General features: G+C 37.6%; 1 protein-coding gene across 2 annotated transcripts in view; it reads right to left on the bottom strand.

The window, feature by feature from the left end:
- Positions 1-27,639, bottom strand: part of TBCD (tubulin folding cofactor D) — a 108,564-nt gene that overhangs the window by 28,391 nt on the left and 52,534 nt on the right. For both annotated transcript variants that reach the window (XM_003211411.4, XM_085240256.1), the window contains 11 exons: positions 24,203-24,260; positions 19,982-20,011; positions 16,369-16,454; positions 12,905-12,985; positions 12,128-12,201; positions 11,083-11,200; positions 10,050-10,110; positions 9,594-9,616; positions 2,762-2,793; positions 1,064-1,126; positions 583-659 (listed from right to left, as the gene is read on the bottom strand). In XM_003211411.4, the coding sequence (XP_003211459.3) occupies positions 583-659; positions 1,064-1,126; positions 2,762-2,793; positions 9,594-9,616; positions 10,050-10,110; positions 11,083-11,200; positions 12,128-12,201; positions 12,905-12,985; positions 16,369-16,454; positions 19,982-20,011; positions 24,203-24,260 (703 nt within the window). The remainder of the gene's footprint in view (positions 1-582; positions 660-1,063; positions 1,127-2,761; positions 2,794-9,593; positions 9,617-10,049; positions 10,111-11,082; positions 11,201-12,127; positions 12,202-12,904; positions 12,986-16,368; positions 16,455-19,981; positions 20,012-24,202; positions 24,261-27,639) is intronic.

The following is a 27,639-nucleotide window of genomic DNA, read 5'->3' on the forward strand; positions in this document are numbered from 1 at the left end:
AAAAACAACCCAAATCAACATATCTTGCACATATAACATATATATATTAACGCAGTAGATTTTCTTATTATTAAACAAGGTGGCAAAAACAGGCATTTTATCCACGGTCCGTTTTTTTTTTTAAAAAGTCTAAGACCTAAAACTTTGTATTTACATAAAAAAATTGGCATTGGGTGGCTAACTAAAAACAGGAATTATAGTGCAGTTATGTATGAAGCAAGTCAAAACCATGCACCAAAACAGAAGAAAAATGTCACATTGATGTACTCGGATGGCAAACTGAGCAGCTTCAAGCAGCAGGGAACTGCTCACTGTTAGTCCATCATCAGTGCCAGTGACTGCCAATGACTTTGTTCAAATCCACACACAAGAACATGCTCTGTAATAACTACTCAAGCATTAAACAGGAAGCCTCCTTGCAATTTAGGAGAATTCATGTTTTGCTTTGTTTTTAAATTCCCTTTCTCAGCAATCTAAGAAACAGACACACAAGAAGTAATCACATTCTATGGAAAATACTCTAGTGGGAAGCAAAAATGCTTCTAATCCTGTATGGACATGAAGAAGGAATCACTACTGTACCTTTACATGCTGTCGTGCAGTGCATGAAGCAAGAGGAAGACTTCTTAGACTGTCATTGATTAGCCACTGCCAGCCCTCTGAAACAGTAAGGAACATACATGGTATTACCTTTCTCACCTTATAAACTTCAGCATTTTCTCTCTCATAGCAGAAAAGTATAGGAGCCATCCACATGCAGTTACTTTGTGCCTTTCCAAAATTAACAAGGTTGTGTATTCTGGCTCACTTTACAAAGTACACAGAGCAAATGCTGACTGATAATACTGAAAACTATACAGGGAAAAAGACAGCAAATAACACAGATCTTCTGTAACATCTCTGTGCAGATTTCTGTAACTTTCTGATATTTTATTTGTTAGCCCATTCAAATTTGCTGATCCTCGCTGTTCTTTGTAAAACACCACTCACTGATGTTTTACAGCTTAATGAAAAGGAAGCTGCATTTACTCGAAAATGAAAGGTTATTTAAAACACTACATACCAATTATTGGATCTCCTTTAAACGGCATTTTTGATAGTGACAGCTTTTCAATTAAAGTGCAGACTGTAAGAAAATAAATTTGGCAACCAGATAAATAATAAAAAATACAGTTGGCAGCTACTTTAAATATACAGCTACATCACATTACATCAGCATTAATTTTAAATTAAGAAAATTCAGAAAGTCCAAGGCATGTTAGTTGTCAAATCTTTGTTGGTTTATACACTTACATAAGTTTCAAATTTATGGAATAGTATTCTTTTAGGACTTCAAGTTGTTTTGATGAATAGAAATTAACACACTAGACACTGCAACATTTTGCTATAGATCCAACTGATCACGTTGCTCAAATGAAAACCCAGCACTCAGGGAATACATTACCTTCCACCTCCTGGTGACCAGATGAAATACAACACAGGTCAGTACAGAATCATTATCAGATTGCTTTAGAGTTGGTGAAGAGCAGGAGAGGACAGAACAAGCTGCTGCATACTGTCACTTTTCTGTTTCTCTCTGCTCCCACAATTTAATCTTTCAGTCTTACTCCAGCCTCTGTACACAGTTCATCATCATAATTTATAACCAACTCACTGGGCTCTAAACCTACTCTTCAATTCAGTCCTCACTATGGCAATGTCACACAATCAGGCTCCCTGCACTCAAACACCATTCAATACAGTATGGCAGCTTCTTCACTGATACAATGCAACTAAAACCAAGTCTCCTAGGGTCCTTCCTCAGTCCTCTAAGCTTCTTGTATGCTCTGTTGTGGCTGAGATTATCATCTTCATTAGACATGCTTGCAATTTGTGGAACATATTTAATTCTTCCCTTATTCTACCTACGCAGCCCTATCTTGCCAAAATGCTGCCATTTCTACTTCTCAAATATATGAAATATTCAGCTGCTGAGCAGTTAGAACAGATGATGAAAACCAGCAGTTGTAAATACGTTCTTTCCATGTCACATCTGTAAACTCATTCAAAGACAGAGTTCTCCTTGCTCCTCCGCTCATCCATTCATTCAATTGCCTTTCAATATTGGTAACGATTTACTTTACCCACTAAGTCTGAAGATGTGATTTAAGTCATCCCAAGTCAGAATCTGCTATCTAGCACTTCCCTCATTCAACGAATAAGCAGGAAACTAAAGTTGGCATGATTTCCTTACCCACCCAATTTACCTGCTTCTCCCTGCAATGCCCTTACTTTTCACCTTGTTTCTGTACATAATTATCATTGAACTCCTCACCATTAATGTAATACAACCCCTTCCACAAACTGTTGTTTATATGGTCTTTATTCTTTACCTTTGCATACATGTGTATTATGATAAAAATCGTTAGTTACATGATCATATCTGTCTTAATGGACAGACCACATCTCTTCCGGAGAGGAACTGGGGTGTATCAAGAAAATCAAATTCAACCCAAATAAAATTACTTTTGCTCAGCAAGTGAAGTGTGTGACAGAAACCCAGGAACTGCCTTCAACTCTTACACAAATGGGGTTACTCCCAGTTGTGCTGGTAAATAATATTCTGCCATATCTGACTTCTGATTAGCTTTCAAATCCCGTATTTTTAATTACTATGCATATTTTATTTATGCATTCAATATAACATGTGCAAAACAAACAAGTAAACAGAAGAACTATGTATTGCACATTTTCTGTTTCATAGCTCTGCTATGGTACTTACCAGCTGGTCTCATTAGCTCTCCACCTAACCCCCTGCAAAGCAAAAGGGAGAGGCACTGTCACAAGCAGTTTGAATGCATTGCCCAATGAGGAAAAAAGGATCTCTACAGCATTTTAGAAAGCAGATCACAAAACATCTTCAACTTTCATAACTGATCAATGCAAACATACTTCTTTTTAAATTAGCTGTTGTCTTGTTGTGACCTCAGCATGACATACACAAAGCCTTCCTGAATATGTAGCTTTCTGCTTCTGAAGAACGCAAAACCCTATCTTTCTAATTTTCAATGTGTATAATAGAAGACTGCCAAGTTCATTCTTCTTTTCTTCTTGCTTGCTTCAGAAGCATTACAAACTTTGGCAACTTCTCAGCCATGCAGCTTTTGACTTCCATAATTGAAAAGCAATTACATACAAAGTTTTAGCAAAATCTTCATTTCTGGAACATTACATGGAAATGATGCTTACCAGTTCCCATTTTCACAAATTTCAACTGGTTTATTTTCCTGGCAAAGTTTCTCACTCTTTTCCCTTCATTCTCTTTTTCTCTGCTAAAGCCCTCTCAGATGATTTTGCATTCATCATGAAAAAAGCAGTAAAAATTCCAACTTATCAGAAGGGGAGGGAAACAAAATGCCTAAGACATTTCAAACCATCCTGAAGAAGAGTACATCACATAAGAATGGTCTTACCAGCTCAGACCTGAGGCCTACCTATCCTGGCTTATTAACCTGGCTACTGGGCCCCAGGAGGAGAAAGTCTGAGCGAGGCACAGAGGGAGAAGCATCGTGCAACTGCAGGGCCTGTTTCCATTCCCCAGCCTGTCGTATCTCAGGGCAGACCTGTCTCCTCACACCACTGAGCAACATCTGCTGATTCCTTGGATATCCCCAAGGCATCACGAGCATTGCTTGGGGTGTTCTGCTCAGTGTCACCCTCTGTGGCATAATTTTCCCATTTTTTGAACCTTTGACCCCTGCCCTTCCTTTGGATATTTCCTCCCTTGGCTCCTTATTCTTGCCTCCCTTCACTTCTGTTGGAACATTTCCTCCCTGAGGTGTGCCAAACCCATAATCACCTGTTTGTACGGCTACGCTCTGGCAGAAACTCCCAGCAAGGGGGAGGAACAACAAAGGCTTTCTGTTTATTTGTTTGTGTTTTTTGTTTTGTTTTCCAAAAAGAACTTTTTCTTCCCTCCTACCTCCCACAATAAAATTAGTAGCTGTGCTCACAAGGCAAACCATAGCAACCCTAACAACTCTAAGAACTTTGTTCTCCAGTTCATCGTTTTACAGGAGCTTCAAAAGCCCAAACATTTTAAACGAGTTTTTCCATTCCATGCAAGTAGGTTCCTCCTGTTACATGCACTTGGGTTTGTGACTCAACATTCTCACTGGTTTTTCAGGTGATGGAGAGGCGCCAACTCAACACTATTTTCATGTGCCCTGGATCAGCATTTCCTTTAATTGGAAAACTTTTGCTTTCAACAATCAATACATTAAGCTATACGCAATGCTCTATGGCTCATCCTAGCAAGCAAGAAGAGAATCCACATCCCCATACTGATAAGCTCTTTGTATTATCTACCCCACCTTCCTGCCATGCTGTCTGCTCTCCAACTTGTAAAAAAATTCAATTAGAAAACAACATGATGTAAGGAGTTGATACAGTGGCAAAAATAGAAAAACGATGTAGCAAGGGTTGCTTCCTCTTCAGTGTTTCTTTTCCCTTCATTTTGTACCTCACCCATTCCTTGCCTTTTGTCTGTTGTCTTACTGCAAATGAGTATAAAATAATGATCTTGTGAATTTGTTTGGTGTGCAACAAAGTCTGCTGATGTAAGGATTCAGATATGGACTTTGTTTCAACTACAAAGCAAGAACTGAGTCACAAAGGCTGCTCTTCTCCACTTCTTCTGACTGCCAACAAGGAAGTCAAGCCACTCAAAGCTACTCTTATGTTAATAACTTGACAGCTATCCCTTCCTTTGGCATCACATCAAGTTCATTTAATTTCAGAGTTTAGAGCTTCACTTAGGATTGTTGGCCCTGCGGAACATGACGAATGGTGACAGTGAATTGCACATTAAGATTTCTACATAATGCAGAAACTACAATCAAATCTATCTGCAAAGGCACTGTCATCCTGTGTTCTCTACACAAATTTTCATGCTGTGTCTTGCCTACACATCACCATATGTCTGACAATTTATCTTTTTTTTTTTTTCTTTTCCACAACACATACATATTTCAATTTTAGGAACTGAGAATTCTATTGTAACTCTAGATCTTTTCTCAGTCAGTGTTTACTTTGTCAAACAAGATGTGCACCTTCCTATTAACTTTATCTTCCCCTGCAGTATGTCACTAAATTAAAAAGATACGGATCTACCTATTTCAGAGATTCAGAATTCTGCTGTACTGTCAGTATTTTCTCTTTTTTGTTTCAAAGAAGCATCTAGAAGTTACATCACATTCACAGGTGTAGCTGTTTCAAGGTTTATTTATTAACTCAGTCTGTAAATCGATTGATGCAGTGCCCAGGTTCCATTAGCTCCAGACATTTCTTCCCATGTGCAATTCCATAGAAATGTTTCTCTCCTAGAAATATTCTGGAAATAACTACAACTTATTTGTGGAAAACACTCAAAATACAGAATCCCTTATTGAATCAGTGGATTAAGATTGCTGATCTAAGCATGCCAGTATATACTGTAAAATTACACAAGCATGAATCAGAACTGTTTCCAGTTCATGTCCAAGTTCGACGTGCTTTTGAAGATTTCTAAAATGATATTTAAAACTCAATTTTTGGGAAGAGTTCAGAATTCATCTTTATGACTATAAAAACATTAATTGAGACAGTTCCAAATGACTGGTATCTGTGTTTTCATATACATCCAAATCTGGAGCTAAAGCTACTGGAACATCTCAAAATATTCAAATGCAAGTACTCAATTTCCAGAAAGCCAAGTAGAGTTTTCACACCAACACAAGCAGTAACAAAGCATTTGGGAACAATCTGTCCCACATAGGACTGAGGTATCTTAAAGGTCCACTCCGTCCATGTACAGGGTTTACAAACTGGCTTTACAAAAGGTACATGGAGGCAGCAGGATTAAGCTCAGATGAAAAAATAAAAAGCTGTCCATTTAATAAAGCCGCTGTAGTCATCCTCTAAAGATGCAGAGAATAATATTAAGCTGACAAACACCTGCTTTATGTTACTGTAAACTCATACGCTGAGTGTACGGTATTCTAATAACAGAAAACTATACAAAATCCCAGCTCTACAGAATAAGTTTTCTCAGTGACTTCAACTGGTAACAAAATAAAATAAAATAAAATAAAATCACTTTACAGCTCTTTCAAGTGAATGAAACTATACAGTACAAAGCATTTTGCAACAACAAAAAAACTGAGCAGAAAACAGCAGTAAACATCTCACATGATGCCCTTTTTTATATGCTCTTCCTTGCCTTGTCCACAATGTTTCATGTAAGGCATAGCACTACCATCCAGCAGTTGCACTGTTTCCAGCGATACCTCAAACAATCCCTTCAGAACATAGGATGGCATAAACTCCTTGAACCACCACGTTACTGGACACAAAAAATAGTTTAAACTTGGAAGAATTTTTAAGATGAACTTTGTTGCAAGGCCAGACTTATTTCCTGATTAAGTTTATACGTCCAAAAAACTCTTTTGCATAAATGACTGCCAAGAAACACATCTGCCCTGAAACCATCAAGATTTGCTGCAGCCTTAGAAGTCTTTGCAATGAGAACAACTTTCCTTTGCTTGGTCTTGCCAGCTCCTGCAAGGCTACTTTACTCTTCTGGAAAAGCTGAAATACTGCAGATGACCATCCATTTATTTTACTATGTATAATAAATGAAGCTTGCTGCTCTGCCATAGCTGACACGTACACATGCAGCCAGCCTCTGCATATGGTACAAGAATGAACCAGAGAAAAACTCCACATGCAGCACATTGCACCAACTGAATCATCCAGTGTGGGAGTTGCTCATAAACACTGTGCTTCCTGTCACAAGGCAGTTCTGATGTGAACCCTGAAGGCCCAACAACAGCCCATTTGCTGAAATACACAAGTGAAATGCAGCTACCTGGAAGAAGTGCAGTCAGTCTGTCTGCAGCACTTCCATCTCCATCCCTCAATTATCTTGTTACAACAACTCTGTGTATTAAGAGCTATATTGCCAGCCTCAGAAATGGCTGGAAGAGAGGAAAAAAAGTTCTACACATGACGCAGGTGGATATACAGTCAAGAATCTTATCTTAGACGACACATTTTTAAAGAACCTCAATTATTAAAAAAAAATTGAGAACACTCCAATACTGAGAACAAGCAGAAAGGCCTTAAATGCATTACAAAAGAGTGTAATGAGAAAAGGTTCCATGCTAGTTCAACAAAAGCACAGAGTAAAGCAGGCTGACTACTAGCAGCCATGTGCTCTTGTCTCAAGTTTTTATGTAAAAAAGCAATGTTTAAAACCAATAACTTTTTTTTTTTTAAATTAATTTTATAACTATAATACAGCCCATAAAGCACAAAACAGACAAATGCTCTAAGAGGCACGGTTTGCATGGCTTCACTGACTTGCTATAATTAGTGATCATTTAATATGGAAAACCAGGCCCACTGTGCAATACTAAGCTGGAAGTGCATATGCAAATGTTTAAAGCAACCAACTCCTCAAGACAAACCAGTGCTTCAGATGTGTCAGAAACAGAGCTAATGGAAGGAAGTGCTTGCTGGATGTGCCTGGACTTGTATTCTCCTTTTTCAGCATGCTATGGTAAGTCCAGAAAAACAGAAAGATACTGACATTTTTCAAAGATGTTAATAAAGCAGAGGACAAGACTGTCTTCAATGAGCATTAAAAAATTTGAATAACTTCAAATGTACCCAAAATTCAGAGGCTGTGCAGTGCAACTTAAAACTTTGCCTGCGTCCTGTCTGAAGGATAATTCATGGACATTATTCCAAATCGAGTTAAAGGTATTACAAAAGATGCTGCACAATGTAGGAGGGACAGCTGAACGAAGGTATCCATTACAGCACTGACTTTTTTACTTAGGCATTCAATGGAATCCTAACAGTTGGGCAATCAGCACCACAGCCTGTTTTGCAGCTCAACATCTGCAAATTACAGTTTTGATAAAAATGACAGAATTTTTATGCTTGATATTTCCCCCCCCCCTCTCAGGCCAAATTAGTTTGTGAAAACAGCTTGATCAACACACTGACATCCACTTAATACAACAAAAGACAGCTGTTTTGCTGCCAGAAGTGAAAGCAAAATATCTCATAATCAATTGCACCATGTGAACAGAGCTTTTGCTCCAGGAGTTTAAAAACTAGAAACACAAATAAAACGCATACAGGTTTTCAACATTCCTCTAAGCCATTATTACACTGAAAATTCCCAGTAGCAATTTCTCAAATGGAAACCTTTGGAATATTACGTGCAAGAATTACTCACCGTGAAACGAGTTTGGCTTGTTTCACTAAATGCTTGCCCAGCAATACTCAAATGGCTGCTCTGTTTTTATAACCTAGTTTATTTTTCTTGTCCAATTTTAATATGCATGCCGATATTTTAAAATATGGATTATAGCAGACATCTGTGTCTCTGCCTAAGTATGAGAGTAAACAGCAGTGAATCAATTTTGCTTGGAGTTGAATTTTAAGTCTTATCTAGGATGAAAATATTTCTGTAGGCATCTTATAAATACCATTAAGTGCAAGAAGTGCACATTATGACAAAAACAAATTACACTCAAGCTCCACCCTAACATTAAAGAATTTATGGGAGCCAAGACAGCCACCCACAAAGACACTAATATGCAGCACCAGCATTAAAGCCATCCTCTCGTACGAGCTAGCTTTGGAATGGAGGTTTCACAGTAGTGCATATAGCCTTGAAAAAAGTAAACGTTTACTTTTTTTCAGGAAGTTTGAGAATGTGAAAACTTACATAAAAATGATTTGATGTATAAATAAAAATTACACACACACAAAAAAAGCTAGTTAGGATCCCACTGCTCTACTATTTACAGGTACATCATGTGTAAAGAAGTGAATTAGATAAATGCCTAAAATCTCCAACAATTTGTCAGGTAAAGAAACAACTCATTTGCATGTCAAATCATTAGGGAATAGAAGTCATTAATTATGTTTTGTATTCCTTAAATTTATGAATTAACCCTGAAGTCACATACCAGTTCTAATTCACATTTATTTAACAGTTAAGTAGGCAAGTTCCCTTTACTTCCTGGAAGCTTCAATAAATAGAACCTTCTTAATACTTCTGGCCTGCTCATTACACAGGATTCTAGAATTTAGCCAGAAGCTCCTTTTAAAAAGAAAAAGCTATACTAACTTTGTAGTGACAGGCCATTTCTACCATACAAATACTATGGTACAGCTGAAAAAGAGGAAAGAAATCCATTACGCACTGCTGGAGCCATGGCTCTGTGTGCATACTGCTCCACATTCCTTCCTTTCTTTAACTATCTCTATCACAGTGTTGAGACCAGTACTTACCACTTTCCCATTAATCTAACATGCCTGTAAATCAAACACTCCAAACTCCCCATACATTATAAAAACAGCACCGGTCTCTGTAATAGGCAGACAAAGCCAAAAGAATGCATGTGCTTGCATTCTGATGAACTGTGATACACTGGCAGTCTATGGTAGGTGTAACAAAAGCAAAACCACCCCCCATCCCTGATGCTACTGTTTTCATTGGTTTGACTGATACCTTCCAGTACACAAATTAATTTTGCTTTAGTCCATTTTCTTACCTGTACAACTGTCGACTGCAAAGCTGGGGAGGAAAAAAAACACAATATTTAGGAAGTTATTTTGGAATAAATGTTTTATTTTTCTTCCTCACACACAATGCCCATGTACCAGGTACTATGCCACATTTAACACTTTTATAAAGCACTATGTTTCTTCATTCCAAATCCTACCTGCTCCTGATGGTTTTTAAAATACATCTGCTTCTCACATTTGGCCCTTTAAAAATGGCAATACACTGTGCTGACTAAAAATTGAATGTATTTGCCAACTATGGATGAAGAGAGAAATTCAGGACAATGATCAAACAACGTGGAGTAAGTGTCCAAATCCATACGTGGAAGATTGTTTACTTTTGGCAAGTGGAAGAGGAAGGTGGAGAACAACTGTCTTAATTGCAAATATTTCTACAAATATAACATGCCACACTACAAAATACATTAACACTTGCTACAAACCTCTTGGTGGATTTGCTTAAGTCCCTCCAAAGATTTTCCATTGAAGTAGCACGTTATAGATCTGCAAAGGTACACACATTTTTTTTTTTTTAAGACTGGTTGCCAAGTCATGCTCAGTTATTTTTCTCAACAGAAATACGCAATACTTAAACATTAACTTCAGATATATCTTTGTATAAATGCATCAGAGTGTGCTCAGAAGTAAAACAAAATGTTAATCAGAGTAATTGCTCAACATTTACCTGAAAAAGGTCATTTTTATAAATATAGGTTTCTTCAGTGTATATATATATATATATATATATATATATACACACACCCATGACTGCTGCAGAACTGTATTTTCAGTAAAGTCTGCATTTTGGGATTTTATCATCCACTGCTTTCATCTTAAACAGCTGCTCATTGCTATTTCATTCAAACTATTATGAAACTCTACCATTAATGCAGCTTCCAAATTCCAGTTCTACAGTAATGACTTTCAACCATTTTTCACAAATGATTCATGTGAAAGAAAGAAAAAGGTAAATTACTTTTCTTTAACCACAACACTAAAGCAAAGACATCTCCAAATAATTCTACCAATTATTCTGGGTTCATCTCTTAATTGCAGTATGAGTTTTTGTGTGTATACATAAATAACACCCCTTCCCATTCAGCAGTAATATTTAAATCAATCCAACTCAACAGGCTCTTTCTTTAACTCTGAAGATGAGAGACTAGCCCCTCACCGGGAAGACAAAATACTGTAAGGGAAGGGCTGCTGGGAAGGGTTGGTTAATCAATGGTTGGTATCTCTGAATTCTCCAAGTAAGGCAATAAATGATTTCACTTTCCTAACGATGAATTTAGACTTAAGCATGTAGTACCACCAAATAAAATGTGAAAGCTCGTCACGACTGATTATTATCACACAAAAATTCAGTTGAAGAGATGTTCAGTAAGATGGGATTTCCATAATTATACTCAGGAAGCTTCCAATAGATCAGACACGGAAGGAAAATTTATAGTGAAGATAATCTTGCATTTATACCTATTATTCTCTTCTGCTAGTTTACACAACGCATGGGTGATCTCAGCACAGGCAAGAATTGCCCCGTGGCGTGTGTGCAGATCTATGCCCACTGATAAAGGCAGCAGTCTTGGCAAAACTGAAAGAGATTAAATAATTATTTTATTTAAACAAAGCATATTGACAGATTACAGTTCTAAATGCAAATATGTTGGCCTAGAAATAACGTGGGAAAACCATTTCTTGAAAGTCTGGCCAACAAATCCTCATTATTATCTGAAAAAATAGTTTTAAAAAGTAAATTCTGAAAAAGCATACTAAACTATACCTACAGAGGTCACACTTACAACTAGCTCCGTGTTTGGAGTCAATTAAAAAATACGCTTGCTATGAGACACTGGATTGGCTAAGCAGTAGAGAAAACGAGGTTTGTAGCCACTTCCATAGTTTTACTTCCACGTACACTGCCACTGCCACTTCCCTAACCTGTTCTAGGGAGTCCAGGTAACATCTGTAAGGGTTTCAGTTGCTGTCTTTCACACGTAACAGAGAGCAGCTAAGTACATCCTTGGAATCTTGAGTGCACCGAGCAATTCTGAATTCATGCTAAGAAACCTCTGATTCCATACAGAGCAATCAAAAGGAATTCCTCTGAAGATGTCAGACAAGATGAAACAGATTTGTTCTCCCATCTCCATCGTTATGACATCAATGTATCAGCAAAACAAAGGTAGGAATTTGAAGGCTAGTGGCCCGAACTGTTGCAACAAAACTACACCTATTTCTTCATCTCACAGCGGTGCAGTCTTGTGTAGTCAGGCTACAAAAGACTAGTCTCTAAATTAAAACCATCTGGCAGGTTTTCTACCATTTTGCCTGAAAATTGAAAGCTGGTAGTTATTAGTGTCAATATACCATATTAAGTTGTAGGAAAACTCTTACTTTTTATTAAGTCGTGGTGTCTGTTTAAGTCATTCTAATGTGTTTGTTTGTTTTTTTGCTGTCGCTGCAGGAGCTAGAACTCTTGGTATGATACACTGTGCAGAACATGTTATGCATTACCTACCCACATTTGCCATGTACTCAGGAGCCCGTGGGGTAAGGTTATGCAGAGCCTTGGTTGAAAGTTCTCGAATAACACTGAAGATGTAAAAGAATAAAAAAATAAAGAAAAATTCCCATTCATGAAGGGATTCCTGCCCACAACCAGAAAAAGACCCCAGAAATATTGAAGAATATGGTATTCTCTGTTAATCTTACCCTTCCCTTCTTAAAAAAAAAAAAAGTCAACAAAACAACCCAGCAGACCAAACAGACAGCCTAAAGCTAGCTTTTAGCTATATGAATAGAACTTACTGCTGAAAGAAACAAAGAAAAACATACTGGATGGTAGAACCTGAGGGCTCATTCTATGCATTGGCAGGGACACTGCAGTAAACTATTATTATTTCTCATGATGCAAACTATTATCAGCACTGATATAATCTCATTTGTGTTATATGTTTAATCTTCATGAACATTGAATATGACTAAGCTCTATTTCCATGCATGAAATCAACTTTAATTATTATAATTGTATGGTGATGGTGTTTACCCCTCACATACACTATATACCATATAAATGTATTTTATTAATCTATTAGCAGATTGGGGTCATGGCAGAAAGTCAAAATTCATAAACACACTTTAAATGACAATATGCTAGGAGGTATGGACGACATCTACTACTACTTGTCCAGTTTCCTTCAGTCAAATAGCACACAAAACGTGCTTTAAGTAGCATGCACCATATGCAGAAAAATCAGTTCCTGGATATGAACATAATTAGACTTTATGAACTTACCTATCCCAGTGGTTAATCTTCATGTTAACTAAATGATCGATCATTGGTTGTGTATACTCAGGAAAGCCAGCAATATACACACTAAAAAGAAAGTTCATATGATAGAGTACAGAATCAATATGTGCATATTTTAATACAAGCTGCTTCAAAGATAAAAAAATCCTCCAGTTTTAAGGCAATAAAACAATTGTTTAATCATGCTTTATCCCAGATGTGATGCAGCTAAATGAAATAATGCAATTATAATTGCTTTATCAGCATTGTCAAATATTTAAATCACTTTTGCAAAAGTTTTTCACATTCTCTTTAAAAGCACTACACCAACAGAAAGCCTGACAGCAATGAAAAGCAAAAATAAATACACAGTTCCCATTGCTACATTTCAGAAAATTCAGAAGTGTTTATTAACATCCATAATAATTTTACATTGGAAAAATGTGTGCTGAGACATAAGCCAAAGGACACAGTAAAATTAAATTATAGAAATGTGTTTTATCTTCCTAAATACCATGATTTAAAATTGAGTAACAGTTTTCAATTTGTTCTCTTTAAAAATCAAAGATGCAAAAAGTTAATTATGACAAGAAATACTAAAGGTGCAAAGCGAAGACCTAAAGATGTGAAGGAATGCCAGGAGGGATTAGCTAGGCAGCCAGTGGAACTATCTGACTTCACAGCCAACTAACTTTTCAATCTTCAGAAGCATCAGCTATCGAAAGCTAAGGTCAACAGAAGTGAACTGTCTTCTCATTACATCTGATGTAATTTCAATAGTCTTGGAAAGCTGAACAATCAGTAGAATGTGTTTGAGTCAAGATGGCATGCACAAAAGGACAAAATTAAGGACATATGAATTACCCTAATTTCACCTTTCTATTTTTTGTGTGATTAACTTTGCAACTTTAACAGTGTTTCAGAAATAGATGTGTAATTAGAAAGAAAAGTAAAAACTAAATATTGTTGCATGTTAATGCACTAATATCTATGTAATTCATGAGAAGAACAGTAATCCTTAAATCCACAGCACAGACCACCTGAGCCACACAGCACAGAAGAACCACCTCTGGAAGGAGGTCAGACACAACCTGCCAGCTCACTGACCAGCTGCTGCCAGTAGAGAAGTGGCCAGACTCATTGCTCTTGTCATTTTGTTAAGATTTTTGCATTCCTTTCTATTTAGGAACTTACCTATCCCAGCGGTTAATCTTCATGTTAACCAAACGATTCCTTAACTCTACTTTAACACAGCCCAGAACTGCAGAAATCACAGCCTCTTTAATCCCAGTTCATACAAAATAGGAGTAGGTTTCCTCTACCTTCATCCCCATTAACAGAATAACAGATTTGAGCTGTAGGTTCCAAAGAACATCTGGTAAAGTCTCCAAAGGACAACTGGTATGAAAACTTAAGTAAAAATACATAGATTTTGAAGGATATAAGCAACACACACACACACACACACACACACACACACAGTCCACATATCTAAAAAAACCATATCTGATACAGACTATCACTTATTATCAAAAAATACTCTACTATAGAAACTGGCATGGATTTATCAAGCCTTCATAGCTCCAAGTAGATTCACTAGCACTGACTTTCACAGCTGCATGGTTTCCTTTCACACAGTGGCATCATATTGGCACGCACAGTGTCTCAGGATTGGTTTTTATATGGGTCAGGGAGAGACAGCTGAAGATTCTAGATGTGGAATATGAATCTCAACTAGTTTTTTCCAACTACATAAACAATTCCACCACCTAAAGGCATACTGATCAGAAAGGTCCATTTTTTCCTACCACATCATAAGGATACTTGTTTTCTGTGCAGCCAAATACTTGCTTACGTGCTTTTGCTTTGATGTTAACTCAGACAAAAATAAGGAAATAATTAAGTATTGACCCAAGCAATTATATCCTGTCCGAAAAGCAACACGGGGAAGATGTTAGCAAGTAATGTAATGGATAAGATGATAAATAATTTACAAAGAGCTTGATTAACAACACTAGACGTGGTCTCAAAGAACCATGCTATGAACTGCACACTCCTACAGAAACCCTGCAAATCACAACAGAGCAGTGAGCACGTGAGACAAAAGTTAACAAACATGCTCTGAAGAAGGTAGGGCCAACAGAACGTTCAAACTAAAGTTATAAAAGAGAGTAAATAAAAACAGCGTGTGCCAATTCTGCACATTTTCTATTTTTTTTTTTTTTACTTGTATAGAAAGCCAGACTTGCAGAAGCCCCATTGGCACACACTGAGCCCTGCATGCACCCAGCCCAACTCGGCAGGCAGGAGAACTGGGAAGCGTGTGGGAGGAGGGTGTGGAGCATGGAAGGAAAGACAGTAGGTAAAAGGTGAAGACGGGCACACACCAGAGTGATTATCCACAAAAAGGACAAAATGGAGGTGGATAAATCAATTAAAAAATAGTCAAGGAGGCAGAGAGGCATTCAGTGCCAATTATCTTTAAAATAAAAAGTGTTCATGAGAAGCTACGAAGCTAAAAAGGAAGCAGAAGGCACCACATCCTTCTTTGCTATTTCTATTCCCAAAGCACCAAGTCTCTTCAAACCTTTTGAACCTATTGGCTTCTACGAGCAACACACAGCCCCACAGGGCCATGTATCTTACCTATCTCAGAATAGCCTGAATCACCTTCTGTATGCACCCACCTCTCTGCACTGCCCACAGAGAGTCCAGACAGCCGGGCTAGACTGTCTGTCTTAGGCAGACACCTGAAGGTAGGACCCAGCCCTCAGCCTTTTTCATCTTCTCGTGAGGAAGTGCAATCTTTGGTTCATTCAGTCATCCTGTGCACACAGCTTGCACCCCAAGTCCCCTTACTTCAGCTTTCCTGTATTTGCAGAAAGCTGACCAGAATAGCACACAGCATTCCACGACAAGCCACTGATTTATAACCACACCACACCACTGCTGGCACTTTCCACTGCGCTCTTTGCATCCTCCACACTGCAGTTTGAGTTCCAAAGCGGCTTAGAGTTTCAGTGCACTACCTAGGAGTAATGTAAGCATATTTGAATTAAGGTTCTATGCAGAGACAGCAAATTCAACGACTTGTGCAAAGTTGTTTTTTTTTTTCTAAATGGACATAAGTTTGTTGTTGTACCCATGCTGGAGTCTTATCTGCAATTGTAACAGCCATTATTTTGCTGCAACTCTTCAGAATCCCCTGATCTTCCCTAGTCTTTATGTGCCCAGATAGTTTGGTGATGCCAATAAATATTGCCTCTTGCCTGGTTCCTTCATTTTCCCTCTATAAACAGATCATGTAGACAAGTTGCAGAAACATCACAGTCACATTTTCACCATGTCTTAGGCATAATTAGCAGTTTGATGCAGAAAATAGAACAATCAGAATTCCATTTATTAAAAAATAATAACAGATACAATACTCAGTAAGGTCAAGCAGTCAGACAAGTATTTCATTAACTTACCTTATAGACAGGTAACAGTTAACTCTGTTACCAACAGCAAAATAATCAGCTGCAGTTAAAATGTCTATGCCATGTGGAAAAGTGCCCTACAGACATTGCACGGAAGAGGGGACAAAAAAGAAGAGAATATTAAAAAATAGAAAGTATTTCTGAATATGCAGCACATTGAAAATTATTTCCCACTACTGTCCAAGTTCTGGAAAATACATTTTAATTTCTAATTTTAGTGATATCACTTAAATCACTTGTACTGAAGATATAAAGGATATCAAACAGTAGAATGTCTCACTGCCCTTCTAAGCCAATGATAAGCAAAGCAAACAGCAGCACGTAACAAACTGTGCAATAGCAACTGAACACCTCCAACTCAAAGCCACATAGCTTTGGTGAATGCAGTGTATGTGCACAAAAATGATCTCTCTAATGTTTAGATAAACATAAACACCTTTTTGAATTATGTGAGGGAACACACTTCTGAGAGTGTTATGGAGCATAGGTGGAGAGAGTAAGCACCAAAAAATAATATCCACTGCAAGGAAAATAAATGGAAGTTCAGTTACTTTTGTTTCTCACAAATATGCATATGCTTTATGAGTTATTTGTTAATGAATTAGAAATAGATTGGTTTTTTAAAATAAAAACTTGGGTTCCTCGCAAAGCCCAACATATTGAGTCCTACAGAAGAATGATGCTTCTGACATCACTGCTGAAAAAGCTAATATTAGAGAATTAATCATCATTCTGACATCGCCCAAAATGTGCCTTTTTAAAATATAAACAATATAGTGTCAGATATTCAGCATTTTGATTGGTTATGACTGATTTAATATGGTATTATGCAGTATGGCTGTGCCTTGGGATGGAGAAGGCAGAACAGCCTTCACAAGCCATAATTAAATGCAAATGGAAAACAGCCAACTGAAAGGAACTACGCTCATTTACAAAAGAGACAATCATATGATATTTAAGCAATAAGACTATGTGGAAGTACAGGTTCTGGATATGATACACTTTTGTTTGTTTACAGTTCACTCTTCCCTTCCACATGAGGTTGCAGCCACGCAAAAATAGTAGAAAATATCTTTAGATCTAAGCCTGAATAATTAAAGAAGCATATATTGCAAGCAGTGGGAAGCTGTCAGTTACTGCAGAGGCCTTTTTTTGGGAAACATACCACAACTGTCCAAAAAACCAAGGCCTATAATCTGACTGAAGCAAGGGTAGACAGAATATTTATGGCTTATTCCAGACACCACCTGAAAGACCTGGTAACTCCAAGATTAAACAGATGCATTCTCCATAAGCCTAATGAAACGCTGATTAGAGAGAAAAAAGGAGACATGAGAAGTATGATGTGTAGCCAAAAAAATGCCATACAAGGAAAGATGTGCAACATATGTTGCACATAAGGAAAAGCACAGCTAAACAATTTCCATTCTAGCTGCTAGCTGAATCCTGCTCTTTGTAACTGTAAGTGTGCCAGTTTGGTGCTGCCACAGCACAAGTCAAAGTGCCACAGTGCATGTCTGAGAGGTAGTGAAATTGCTAAAACTGAGTTCAAGAGTACTGAGGTCATAACTTCAGAGAAAATGCCAATAGTTTCTATTCTGCCAAAATACTCAAAACTTAGTTCTCCAATGCATAAGTTTGTCTTCTCAGATGCATGTACATGTATCAAGATTTATACTAGAAAAATCTGAATTTTTCAGAGTTCTCCCTTACATTAAATTACACGTTATATGTGTGTATGTGTACACATTATATGTGTAATTTATAAGGCTTATTTTTCTGTGGCCATAAGAGCAACTTCTCAGATTCAGAACACGTGGCATTGCAAAGGTGAAGCAGGCAGTAACCAGGAAGCAAGTGAGGTCAACTTTTTTTCTCCACCTATTTAGCACCAGCACTGTTACTTCAGATGGAGAACAAGTTTTAGCTTCTTCCAATTCAGAGAAAAGGTGACTCTTTCAACACATTACATCCAGGAGAAGTACCATAGAGGGTGTATCCACTGATGAAGTAATTCTTTTCCTAGGCAGTAAGGAATAGTTCAGTCAATAAAACTTCTGAACTTCTACAGGAACCAGCTGGGAGACTGACTCTGCTCTTCATGCCATGGCAACCTATTATCCTACTACAAACTCCTCCTTAACATTTCAAAATATTTACTAAATTTGCTGAATATTCCATCAGTACTAAAAATACTAAATATATAAATATATAAATATATATATATATTATATATTTATAAATATTATATATTTATATATATAAATTTATATATATAAATATATAAAAAATACTAAAAATATGCGAATAACTCAACCAACCAGTGTCACTAATTTTTGGTTGTAAACTAACTTAGACTGAACTCCACCTGCTAAGCAATAAGAAAAAAAAACTCTAAAAACTGTTCCTACATGAAAGCATTTCTAAACCTACAGCACTAGGAGCCCTGTCTCACCTGGAACTGCAGGCACAGTAAGGTGTTTACTTCATTCAGTGCCTCATGATGTGGAATGAGTAGGAGTTGCTTTGTAATGACTAACCCTAACCTCTCCAGAGGAGTAACTATAGACTATAGAGAGGAAGCAAGTTGGCTCCTACTTATCACAGACCTAGTTGGGTCAGGTCATCAAAAATACTCACCCTCTTCCTGCTGGTCTCGCACCCTTTCTCTGCTATTAACCTAATTCTATCTAGAAACGCATATAGTACTTCAGGACACACTGCTTAATAACCATAGCTTTAAAGGAATGATATGCTGGCTCATAACAGAGATCTTCAGGAATTATATCCGGGAAAGCTAGGCACAGCATTTCAACAAAGATCCCTTACAGAACGGCTTACAGAAGAAAAAAATTGCTTGAATCATGCTCTAAACTCTGCATGCCTTGCTATGTCAGAAGAATTCATGAAATGAACCATTTTGACCCTATTTTCCTCTATATTGTATTTTAAGCTTTGTTAATTCCTGATGAGAAATGAGAAAACTGATATTGGAGTCCTTATCCTATTTGTTTCTCCAGCAAGGTTGCAAATCAAAGTTGTTCGTGCCTTTTAGCTACTTAAACACAGCTGTGTAACACAGGAACATGCCACAGTACTTTTTTCAGCAATCTTAAGTACTCCCAAAATTAACAGATTTCTCAAGAACTTTGTGTTGTTGTGACATCCTTGTGTTGAAGACTCTCAAACCTAGTTTGTTGTTACACCACCAAACCATAGCAAAGACTGTGAAGCACACCTCAGCTATTCCATATCTGGAAACAGCCAATGGAACAAAAGAATTATCAAAACTTGTGCTTTTCCTGCTTTAAGAGCACTGCAGTTTACAAGGTGTAGAATGGCTATTTGTGCTGATTTATTTTTCCAAATGAGTTCTAATATCCAAAAAACTCATTTTCTTCCAAAACCAGAACACTAAAATAAAACCCACATCTCAGGAGAACCTCCACAAGAGCCTGTTTTCTGACAGAGAAAATAAATATTTTGTAACATTCTTCTACTCCACTTCGCTGAAGCCATGGTTTAATTCTGATTTGAGGTACTACACATTCACAGTAATCTCCAGGACACACCAATGAATGAAGATGCAGGGAAGTTACCGTACCTGTCTCCCAACATTCTCCTGGAAGGCAGCCTAAGGAACAGAGAACAAACACCAAAACGAGTCAGGTTTGCTTTTTGATAAACACCAGATGATGAATTCAAAACACACAACAATATAAATGACCCATGGCTTTTCTTTTTCAAATAAAGTAAGCTTTGTTAATAGAACAAGCCCACAGGGCTTTTTTGTTTCAGCGTCTCTCTGTTTCTGTGTTCTTAAAGTCATATGTTGCACGACAGCAGTTTAAGAACACAACTTTATTAAACCAGTTACACCCACAGAGTACTTTTGAGCACTGACACAAGGCTTCACACTGGAACTGAAAGTCAATTCCTGAAGACAACAGAAATTGAGGCGGCTCTCATTTGTCCAACTGCTTCAGCATCACTGGATTATAGTAGGCAGTGTGATTCTTGGTCAATCAATACTTTAGGCAAATAATATTAAGAACACAACACTTACTGGAAAAACATAGTGCAAAACTATGTTGAAACACTGATGTTCCAAAATCTGAAGGCAAGATTTCTGGGCATTTGTTGTGCTTTGCACTGAAGAAACTCAAAATATCACCAATTTCAGTATGACTGTCAAATTAATATCTCTACATGTACCGCATATAGAATAAAATCTACTCTATACTCCATTAACGCCTACTAGCCCTTGAAATTTCACTCCTAAAAAAGCCTGCATTTTTCCTCAAAAGGATATGCAATCACAAGTAGAAGAAAAACGTATCTCAATTCTAACTCCTTTCAGAGAGAAGATACCATTATTGAACACTTTTCTTTTTGCAATGTCACTTTCTCTACAAACAGTCTCCAGGATGGGACTGCATTTGCACCTGACAGATGTATTTCATATGCAGGAGTATGCTGAAGTCCCAATTTTTTCTGAAAACGCCACAAGAAATTTGTCAAACGAGAGCTTCCCTATTTCCTACGTGAATATGATACACATGGTAATCCACCTGTAAAAACAAAAGGCTAAGCTCACAAGATATCTTATTTTACATATGGAGCAAGCACCCAGAATACAGCGAAGCAAGGCCTCATGAAGCCAGTCTCCCACTGTACTTCTGAGGTTAGGTCTGTTTAGGATAATGACTGCAGTTCCTGCAGACCTGCCCAGGCTAGTTGAACTGCTGCTCACAGCACATCCATTGCAGGACAGCCAGCCAGGCCAGCTCTCAGCAGCTTCCCCTCCTCCTAGGCAAGTTCTGGAGCCCACCTTTATCTGTGCAGCAGTGCCCTGAGCTAGCGGCTGTAGGATTCCCCCAGGTAGCACTGCAGGGGCTGTCCTCTGTATCTGCAGATACACCCTTGGGCAGCACATAAGGCAGCCTTCCAGAACCGGAACGTAAGCTGCAGCAATTCCCCAGACTTCCTCATTATTGTATTCTGTAGCCCAGTTTCTGATGCCTTCCTCCCCCTCCCATTCCCTACCCTTCCACTAACTTACGCCCACAGACAGGATTTCCAAGGACAACCTTTCAAGTCATCCTTCATCATTTATTCCTTTTTGCATATGCTTCAGATCCCCACTTAAACTACACAGACCCTTTTACTCAGTACTGGAAGGTTTCAGCAAGGATGATGCACCATACCCAAGAGTTTAATTGCTTCATTACAATTTCTTTAAAATACCTACAGACAGGTAGATACATACAGGTGCATTACTGACATGAACTGCATAAAGACTTTCTTTTGGTTAAGATCAAAAAAGAAAATAGTTCTGGTTTCAGAACAGTAAATGTTTTATTCTACTTGCAATATATCCCAGCACTAAAAAACTGTGGCAAAATCATTGGAAAAAGCTGTATGGGGGCCTATGGACAATAGAGAAACAGAACAGCTACTATACAAAATGTTTTCACAAAGTTTTTTTTTTACTTAATACTGGAATTAAAGAATTTCAGCATTGTATCACCATTTCATTTTCTAACTCATTTAGAAAGATGATCATGAAGGTGAAGATCCAGGTACAGAAGTATGGCAGAAGTGGTAAGGATTCATCTGATGTATTTTCAACATCTAATTTACTCATTAATTTATACCCAATTGAATAGTTTCTCTATTAAAAAAACATAGATCTTTAACCACTACTTACAAAGGCAGTTGTTAGCTCTGCCTTATCATAAATATTTATCAATTTCATTTTAATAGCTTTTGAGGAAAGTGCCCAGTTTGCCTTGAAATGTTGTTTTTAAGTACTAAAACATTCTCTAAGCCGTGATTTTAAAGAGAATCAACCAAGCAGAAGGAAAGAAAACCCCTTCTTGAACATGTCAGTGCAGAACGAAGCCTTATCCAAGGTCTCTTATTCATGCCATCATTCTTTATAATGATTATTCATATGGAAGAGTTGCAAAAGTCAGCTCAGAATGTTTTCAGAGCTTCAAAAGAACAGTCAGAGCAGTCTTGTTTTATTCTCCCTAACCTCAGGGTTCAAAATATCTCTATATGCTATTTTGTTTATTGGTGCTCCACGTTATAATACGTTGCATATTGTAATAAATGGAAAATCTAGTAAAACATGTTTATTTAAATGTGTATTTAACTATGCAGTGACTGGGAACAATTAGCACTCCTAGGTATTTTTCTTCAAAATTGTAGCAATGCCTGGAAAACACAGAATACTGCCTTGCCTGACTTTCTGACATTTTTCAATACTTCCACAACTATCCATCAAAACAATTCCAAATTCTGACTAGCTTTGAATCTGAATGTACTAATGAAAAAGAAACCAAGAAACCCTTTTTTTGATTGCAGATACTCAAATAGCAGGGTTCTTGATAGCCTGGTTTAAACCAGAAGAAGAAGGTGACACGGAAACATTTGTGTTATACTCTGTACTCACTTGAAATACAGAAGAAGATTCTATTATTTGCATTCTTAATGGTTTCTATAGTTCTCAGTTAAGCTGCTTTTGATTTTCTCTAAGGATTTTATTTGAATAAACTGACTTAAATAGCAGCAAATGGTAAACTGTACAGTTCCTATAGCAGGAGCTGAAGTCTGAGGGAGAAGCAGCTCGAGTTATCTGTCCCCCACATTATGCAAAGAATGTGATACAGTGCTCAGCAATCTGCAGCGCCTTAGCTTCCATTCTCTGCTTTACACCTATTTGGACAAGGTGCTTTGTGGAGCAGCTGACTCACTTCACCAGCAGTTATGCTGCAGCTTCATTCAATGGCTTAAACCATCATGCAGAGGTGTGGCTACAAAAATACGGATGCTGTCCAGGGAAACCCTCCTTTTTTATTTATTTTTTTTTAAGGCATTCACAGGGAAGTTTGTTCTTGCAGACACCTGGTGCTTGGACAGGCACGTTTGGCCCTGTGTTTGCTTCACAGGAACAGCTGTTAGTACAGTCATAAGGTTCTTTTTTTCATTTTGCACAATAATTTCTCTTTAACTGTTGAAGCAGGCAACTTTTTTTTTCTTTTTACTTTTATTTACAAGAAAAGAAATGCAATGTGTATAACACACTGACTGAGATCTTCAAAAATAAGATGCTCCTCCTTTCTTCCCCTAAACTTATAACCTATCTCCTCACAAATTCCCTTCTCTTAAGAATCGTGCATTTTTTTTAATTTTATTTTATTTTTATTTTATTTTTTTTTTCATTTCTCAACAGCATTAACTACTTTTTACAAAAAATTCACAGAATAAACTTTGGTGTGAGCCCTATTAAGCAGGGAGCAATCTCTGCCTAACAGAAATTCTTTCTTTAAAAAAATTCCCAGACCTATGAAAGGAGTTTGAAAGAGAAATATTATCCTAGAGTTCTTCAGCTTACTCCAACTATTGAGTAATGTGGATGAACAAGCAGAAAAAAGTGTCTTCATACAGCTTACCATCTTGGTGACCTCCTTATGATACAGGAGCTGCATATTACAAACCCTTTTTGTCTTTTATACTCTGACTAGAAAATGCCAAGTAGCTCTTAGATATTTCATCTTATCCAACATGACCACAGCACAGCAGACTGTGAATCGTTGCCTTAAATCAAGATACACAACCGTGGATTTTTTCATTTAAAATCTAAATTCACACCATATTTCTTAAGGATTCAAAAAGCATTTTTTTTTTTGCTCACATATATTTTACTTATAACTGGAGTCTCAGGTGAATACACAGAGCTACAGATCACGAAATCAAAGAACCACACACAAAAATCCCAACCAACCAGAAACACGTAAGTTAGAACTTGGTAACTTACAGAAGCAGCTCTTCTGCAGTTAACATCGCGGTCAAACACTGCAGCAATAACCAATGCACTGAGGAAATAAATATTGATTGTAAGTACCAAAAATATAAGAAGAGTTGTGCAATGCCATCATTTCAACACTTAACCATCCAAGCAGAACACTCACAATTTTTGCTATGGAGCTTATTTCTTACAAATACACATCTAAGCTGTAATTTGGGCTGAAATAACCACGCACATTCTAGTTTCCATAGCTTGCTGTGGACTTTCCAGTTTGTGTTCTACCAAAGCAGAACAGCTTTTAAGCAGTATGCAAATACACTTAACTTCATAGGAAGTTTTATATTTTAAATCTAGCAAGAGTCTAAAAGTTGGACATATTGAACAACTCAAGTAAGACTCACTGCACTTTTAACTTAAACTTGGAAATACAGTTTCTCAATATCCAAATACACAGTAAGTCTTATGTAAGGCTTAAGCAAAACTAGAAGTTAAACAACAGAAACTTTTGTCTATCTGTACAATCATGACCACATGCTTTAAGTACCACAAAACAATACGCAAATAAAATAGTGACACTTCAAAATAAATTGCAAAAAAAAAGTTTAAGGGTGACTTGCAGATACAGAAATGTGATTGTACAGAATTATTTATTTGTGCATTAAGTCTGGTATTCCTTCACAGCTCAATTGCTTTTACCTCAAGAGAACTGCTTTTAAAAAGGTGCCACAGAACAGAAGAGAGAATACGTCCCAAGACAAGAAGTCTGCAGCCTTAGAAATCCACCTCCAGCATTCAATTAGCTCCAGTGACAAATAAACATCACTTCAGGAGGATCATTTAAGCAGAAAATTATTCCTTTCAAACCCTGAAACTCTTCATTACAGTACTTACTGTCTCCAGGCAAAACAGGAAATAAATACCGGCTGAAAAGTAATTCCAAATAGCTTTGTCTTAGCATAAAGATATTAATTAAAGTGATAATATCAAGCTTCCCTGGGTAATGGCTATCTGTTTCCTACAGTGTTGAAAACTATGTTGTTAAAATTCACTGAAATGCATAAACTGAATGTACAGGGGCAGCATCGATTATCTCCATTAAGGAAAACAAGAGACTGAAAGCAAGAACGAAATGGAAAATAAACCCCAATGAATTCAATATTTTACTACAGAGGCGAAAAAATTATTCTAAAGACAGTCAGCGCTTTCCTATTGCTATCTGTGTGAGCATCTCCTCTCCTGCCACAGAGCCATTGTGCAACTAGGAGGCAAAAGGAGGTCTTTCTGTGACTGGAAGAGCAAATGTTTATGACGCATTCCATCAGGAAGAAGCTTGCATGGCTAACTGTTGAAAGAGGGCTGGGTCAAACGTCATCTTCTTATGTCTGCTGATTTTCTACCCTAGCATACAGAAAACTTCACAATCCTTCAGAAGAGAACATTTCAGAAGGATATGCTTTTAATTACAGAAGAGAACATTCAAAATGAAAGAACTAGTTGGGAATAATCCTGGAAAGCAAAAAGAAGCCAATTTCTGTCTGAGGTTTTCAATTATTTGGGCTATATGATAAAACATCATTTTGTCTGTTGTGCAACGTTTCCGTATTGTATTCTGAGAAGACAAACACGAAAATCTCATCAGGCCACAAAGATGAGACTGCAGAGTGCTGCCTTTAGTATGTCAGAGGCACCATAAGTTAAATGTTGCAGAGAATTTCAGAAGAGCTTTGCTATCTCATACCAAATTTCTTCTAAGTCATTGTTTTGTCTCTGACTGGGGCCAAAAGAGACACTTCGAGGCAAACGTAAGGAAATATGTATTAGATATTAACATATTAATTTTATACAAGTTATGTAAGTCTTTCCAAACAACAAATGCTAAAAGGAGAACCAATAGCACTCCTTACATTTTGCATTTAGACTTAAAATCTGGTTCACTACATAAACTGGAAAACAGTTTCAGGTTATTATACACAACACGAGTTTCTGACCAATATTTCTGCTCATAATTAAACTGTACTTTTTAATTTTTTTCTTCTACTTCTGTTATAATCATAAATCATACTGCAGTCATTGTATCCAAGTATACCAAGCTTATCAAACTGCATGAATAGCAGTTTCGAGCTAAATCATATTTTAAAATGCAGCCACAGTCTGCTGTAACACACGGATTAGCAAGGAGAGCAACGTGGCTGAGATGAAACATGTTAAAGGTGTCTTCACCTGTCTGCTCTGTCGTGGGAGTTTATGTGATACTCCACCAGGATTTCCTAACATAAAGAAACTGTTTATGTCAAACAAAGTGGGATTTTTTTTTAAGCTAGGTAAAGAGTCATGTCTTGACTTGTCTGAAGCGTACCACACCTGACTGCTAACAGGTAGGGCAAAGCATGGTTTTGCATCTTGCAGTCTCTATGAAACGCTTTTGTAGTTCACTGGGATATATTTAGCCTGTAAGCACAACGAGCAGCTGCTGAGGGTACAATAAGAACACAAAAGGATTTTTAAAAGCAAGTTGCAGTTCCGTCAGTCGATTGATAATCCTTGCTTTTTTCCCCTGGTCCTTTCCCTGTCCCCAGGCACTCAGCTGGCTGCAAGGAAAGCGACCAGCACTCAGAGCACACAACCAGCACAGCGCTGATCTCATTTCCTCCCCACAAGAAAGAATCAGAGAGCAGAGGGCAGCAAGGAGATGGACATCAGAACACAAATCTCAGGTTACCCTCTGCTCTGAGTACCGGATGTACCAGAAAATCCATCTGAATTTGCTTTATCACCTGTAGCAGGTACGCTATTTCAGTCACAAGCAGAAGTTTATACTACTGCTAACCTCTGAGAATACACTATTATTCAAACATACCACCCTGAAGCTGTGGGAAGCAAGAAAAATAAACTCTCAAACCTCTTGCCAACTTGGCACAAAAACAAAATTTCCTTCCTGAACCCAAAAAAGGGAAAAGACTGACTCCCTTCCTTACTACAACATTAGAGGAGGGGAAAGCATAACAATCATCACAAGCTAAATGGTTTTGAACAATCTCAGCCAGTTAAAAAAAAAAAAAAAGGAGGCAAGAGCAGAATGGGAAAGGAGCCTGCTGAGAGCTGCTGTGGCAGACAGCCCTCTTCACACCGTGCCAGTACCCCAGCTGGGGCTATCTGCTGAACTGAGTGACGAAAGCAGATCTAGGCTCAATTAGTTTTTCTTGTGCTAGATGTTGTTTTGTTGCTTGCTTGTTTTTTCAAAACTAGAGCAGCTATCCCATTCACTTTATCACCTTGCAGCTGCGCTAAGCTCAACTGCAGGAGCATCAGAGGTGAAGAAGCAGAAGTGGCTGCTTCTGCCAGGATTACGTGCAGAGCTATATTGGTGCCATGGACAAGACAGGTATTTCAGTTCATCAAATGAATGTGCTCAGGAAAAAAGTATCATATGGGATCTGTCCCATATT

This window comes from Meleagris gallopavo, chromosome 20 (genome assembly GCF_905368555.1).
Source record: "Meleagris gallopavo chromosome 20, MGAL_WU_HG_1.1, whole genome shotgun sequence".
NCBI classification, from domain to species: domain Eukaryota; kingdom Metazoa; phylum Chordata; class Aves; order Galliformes; family Phasianidae; genus Meleagris; species Meleagris gallopavo.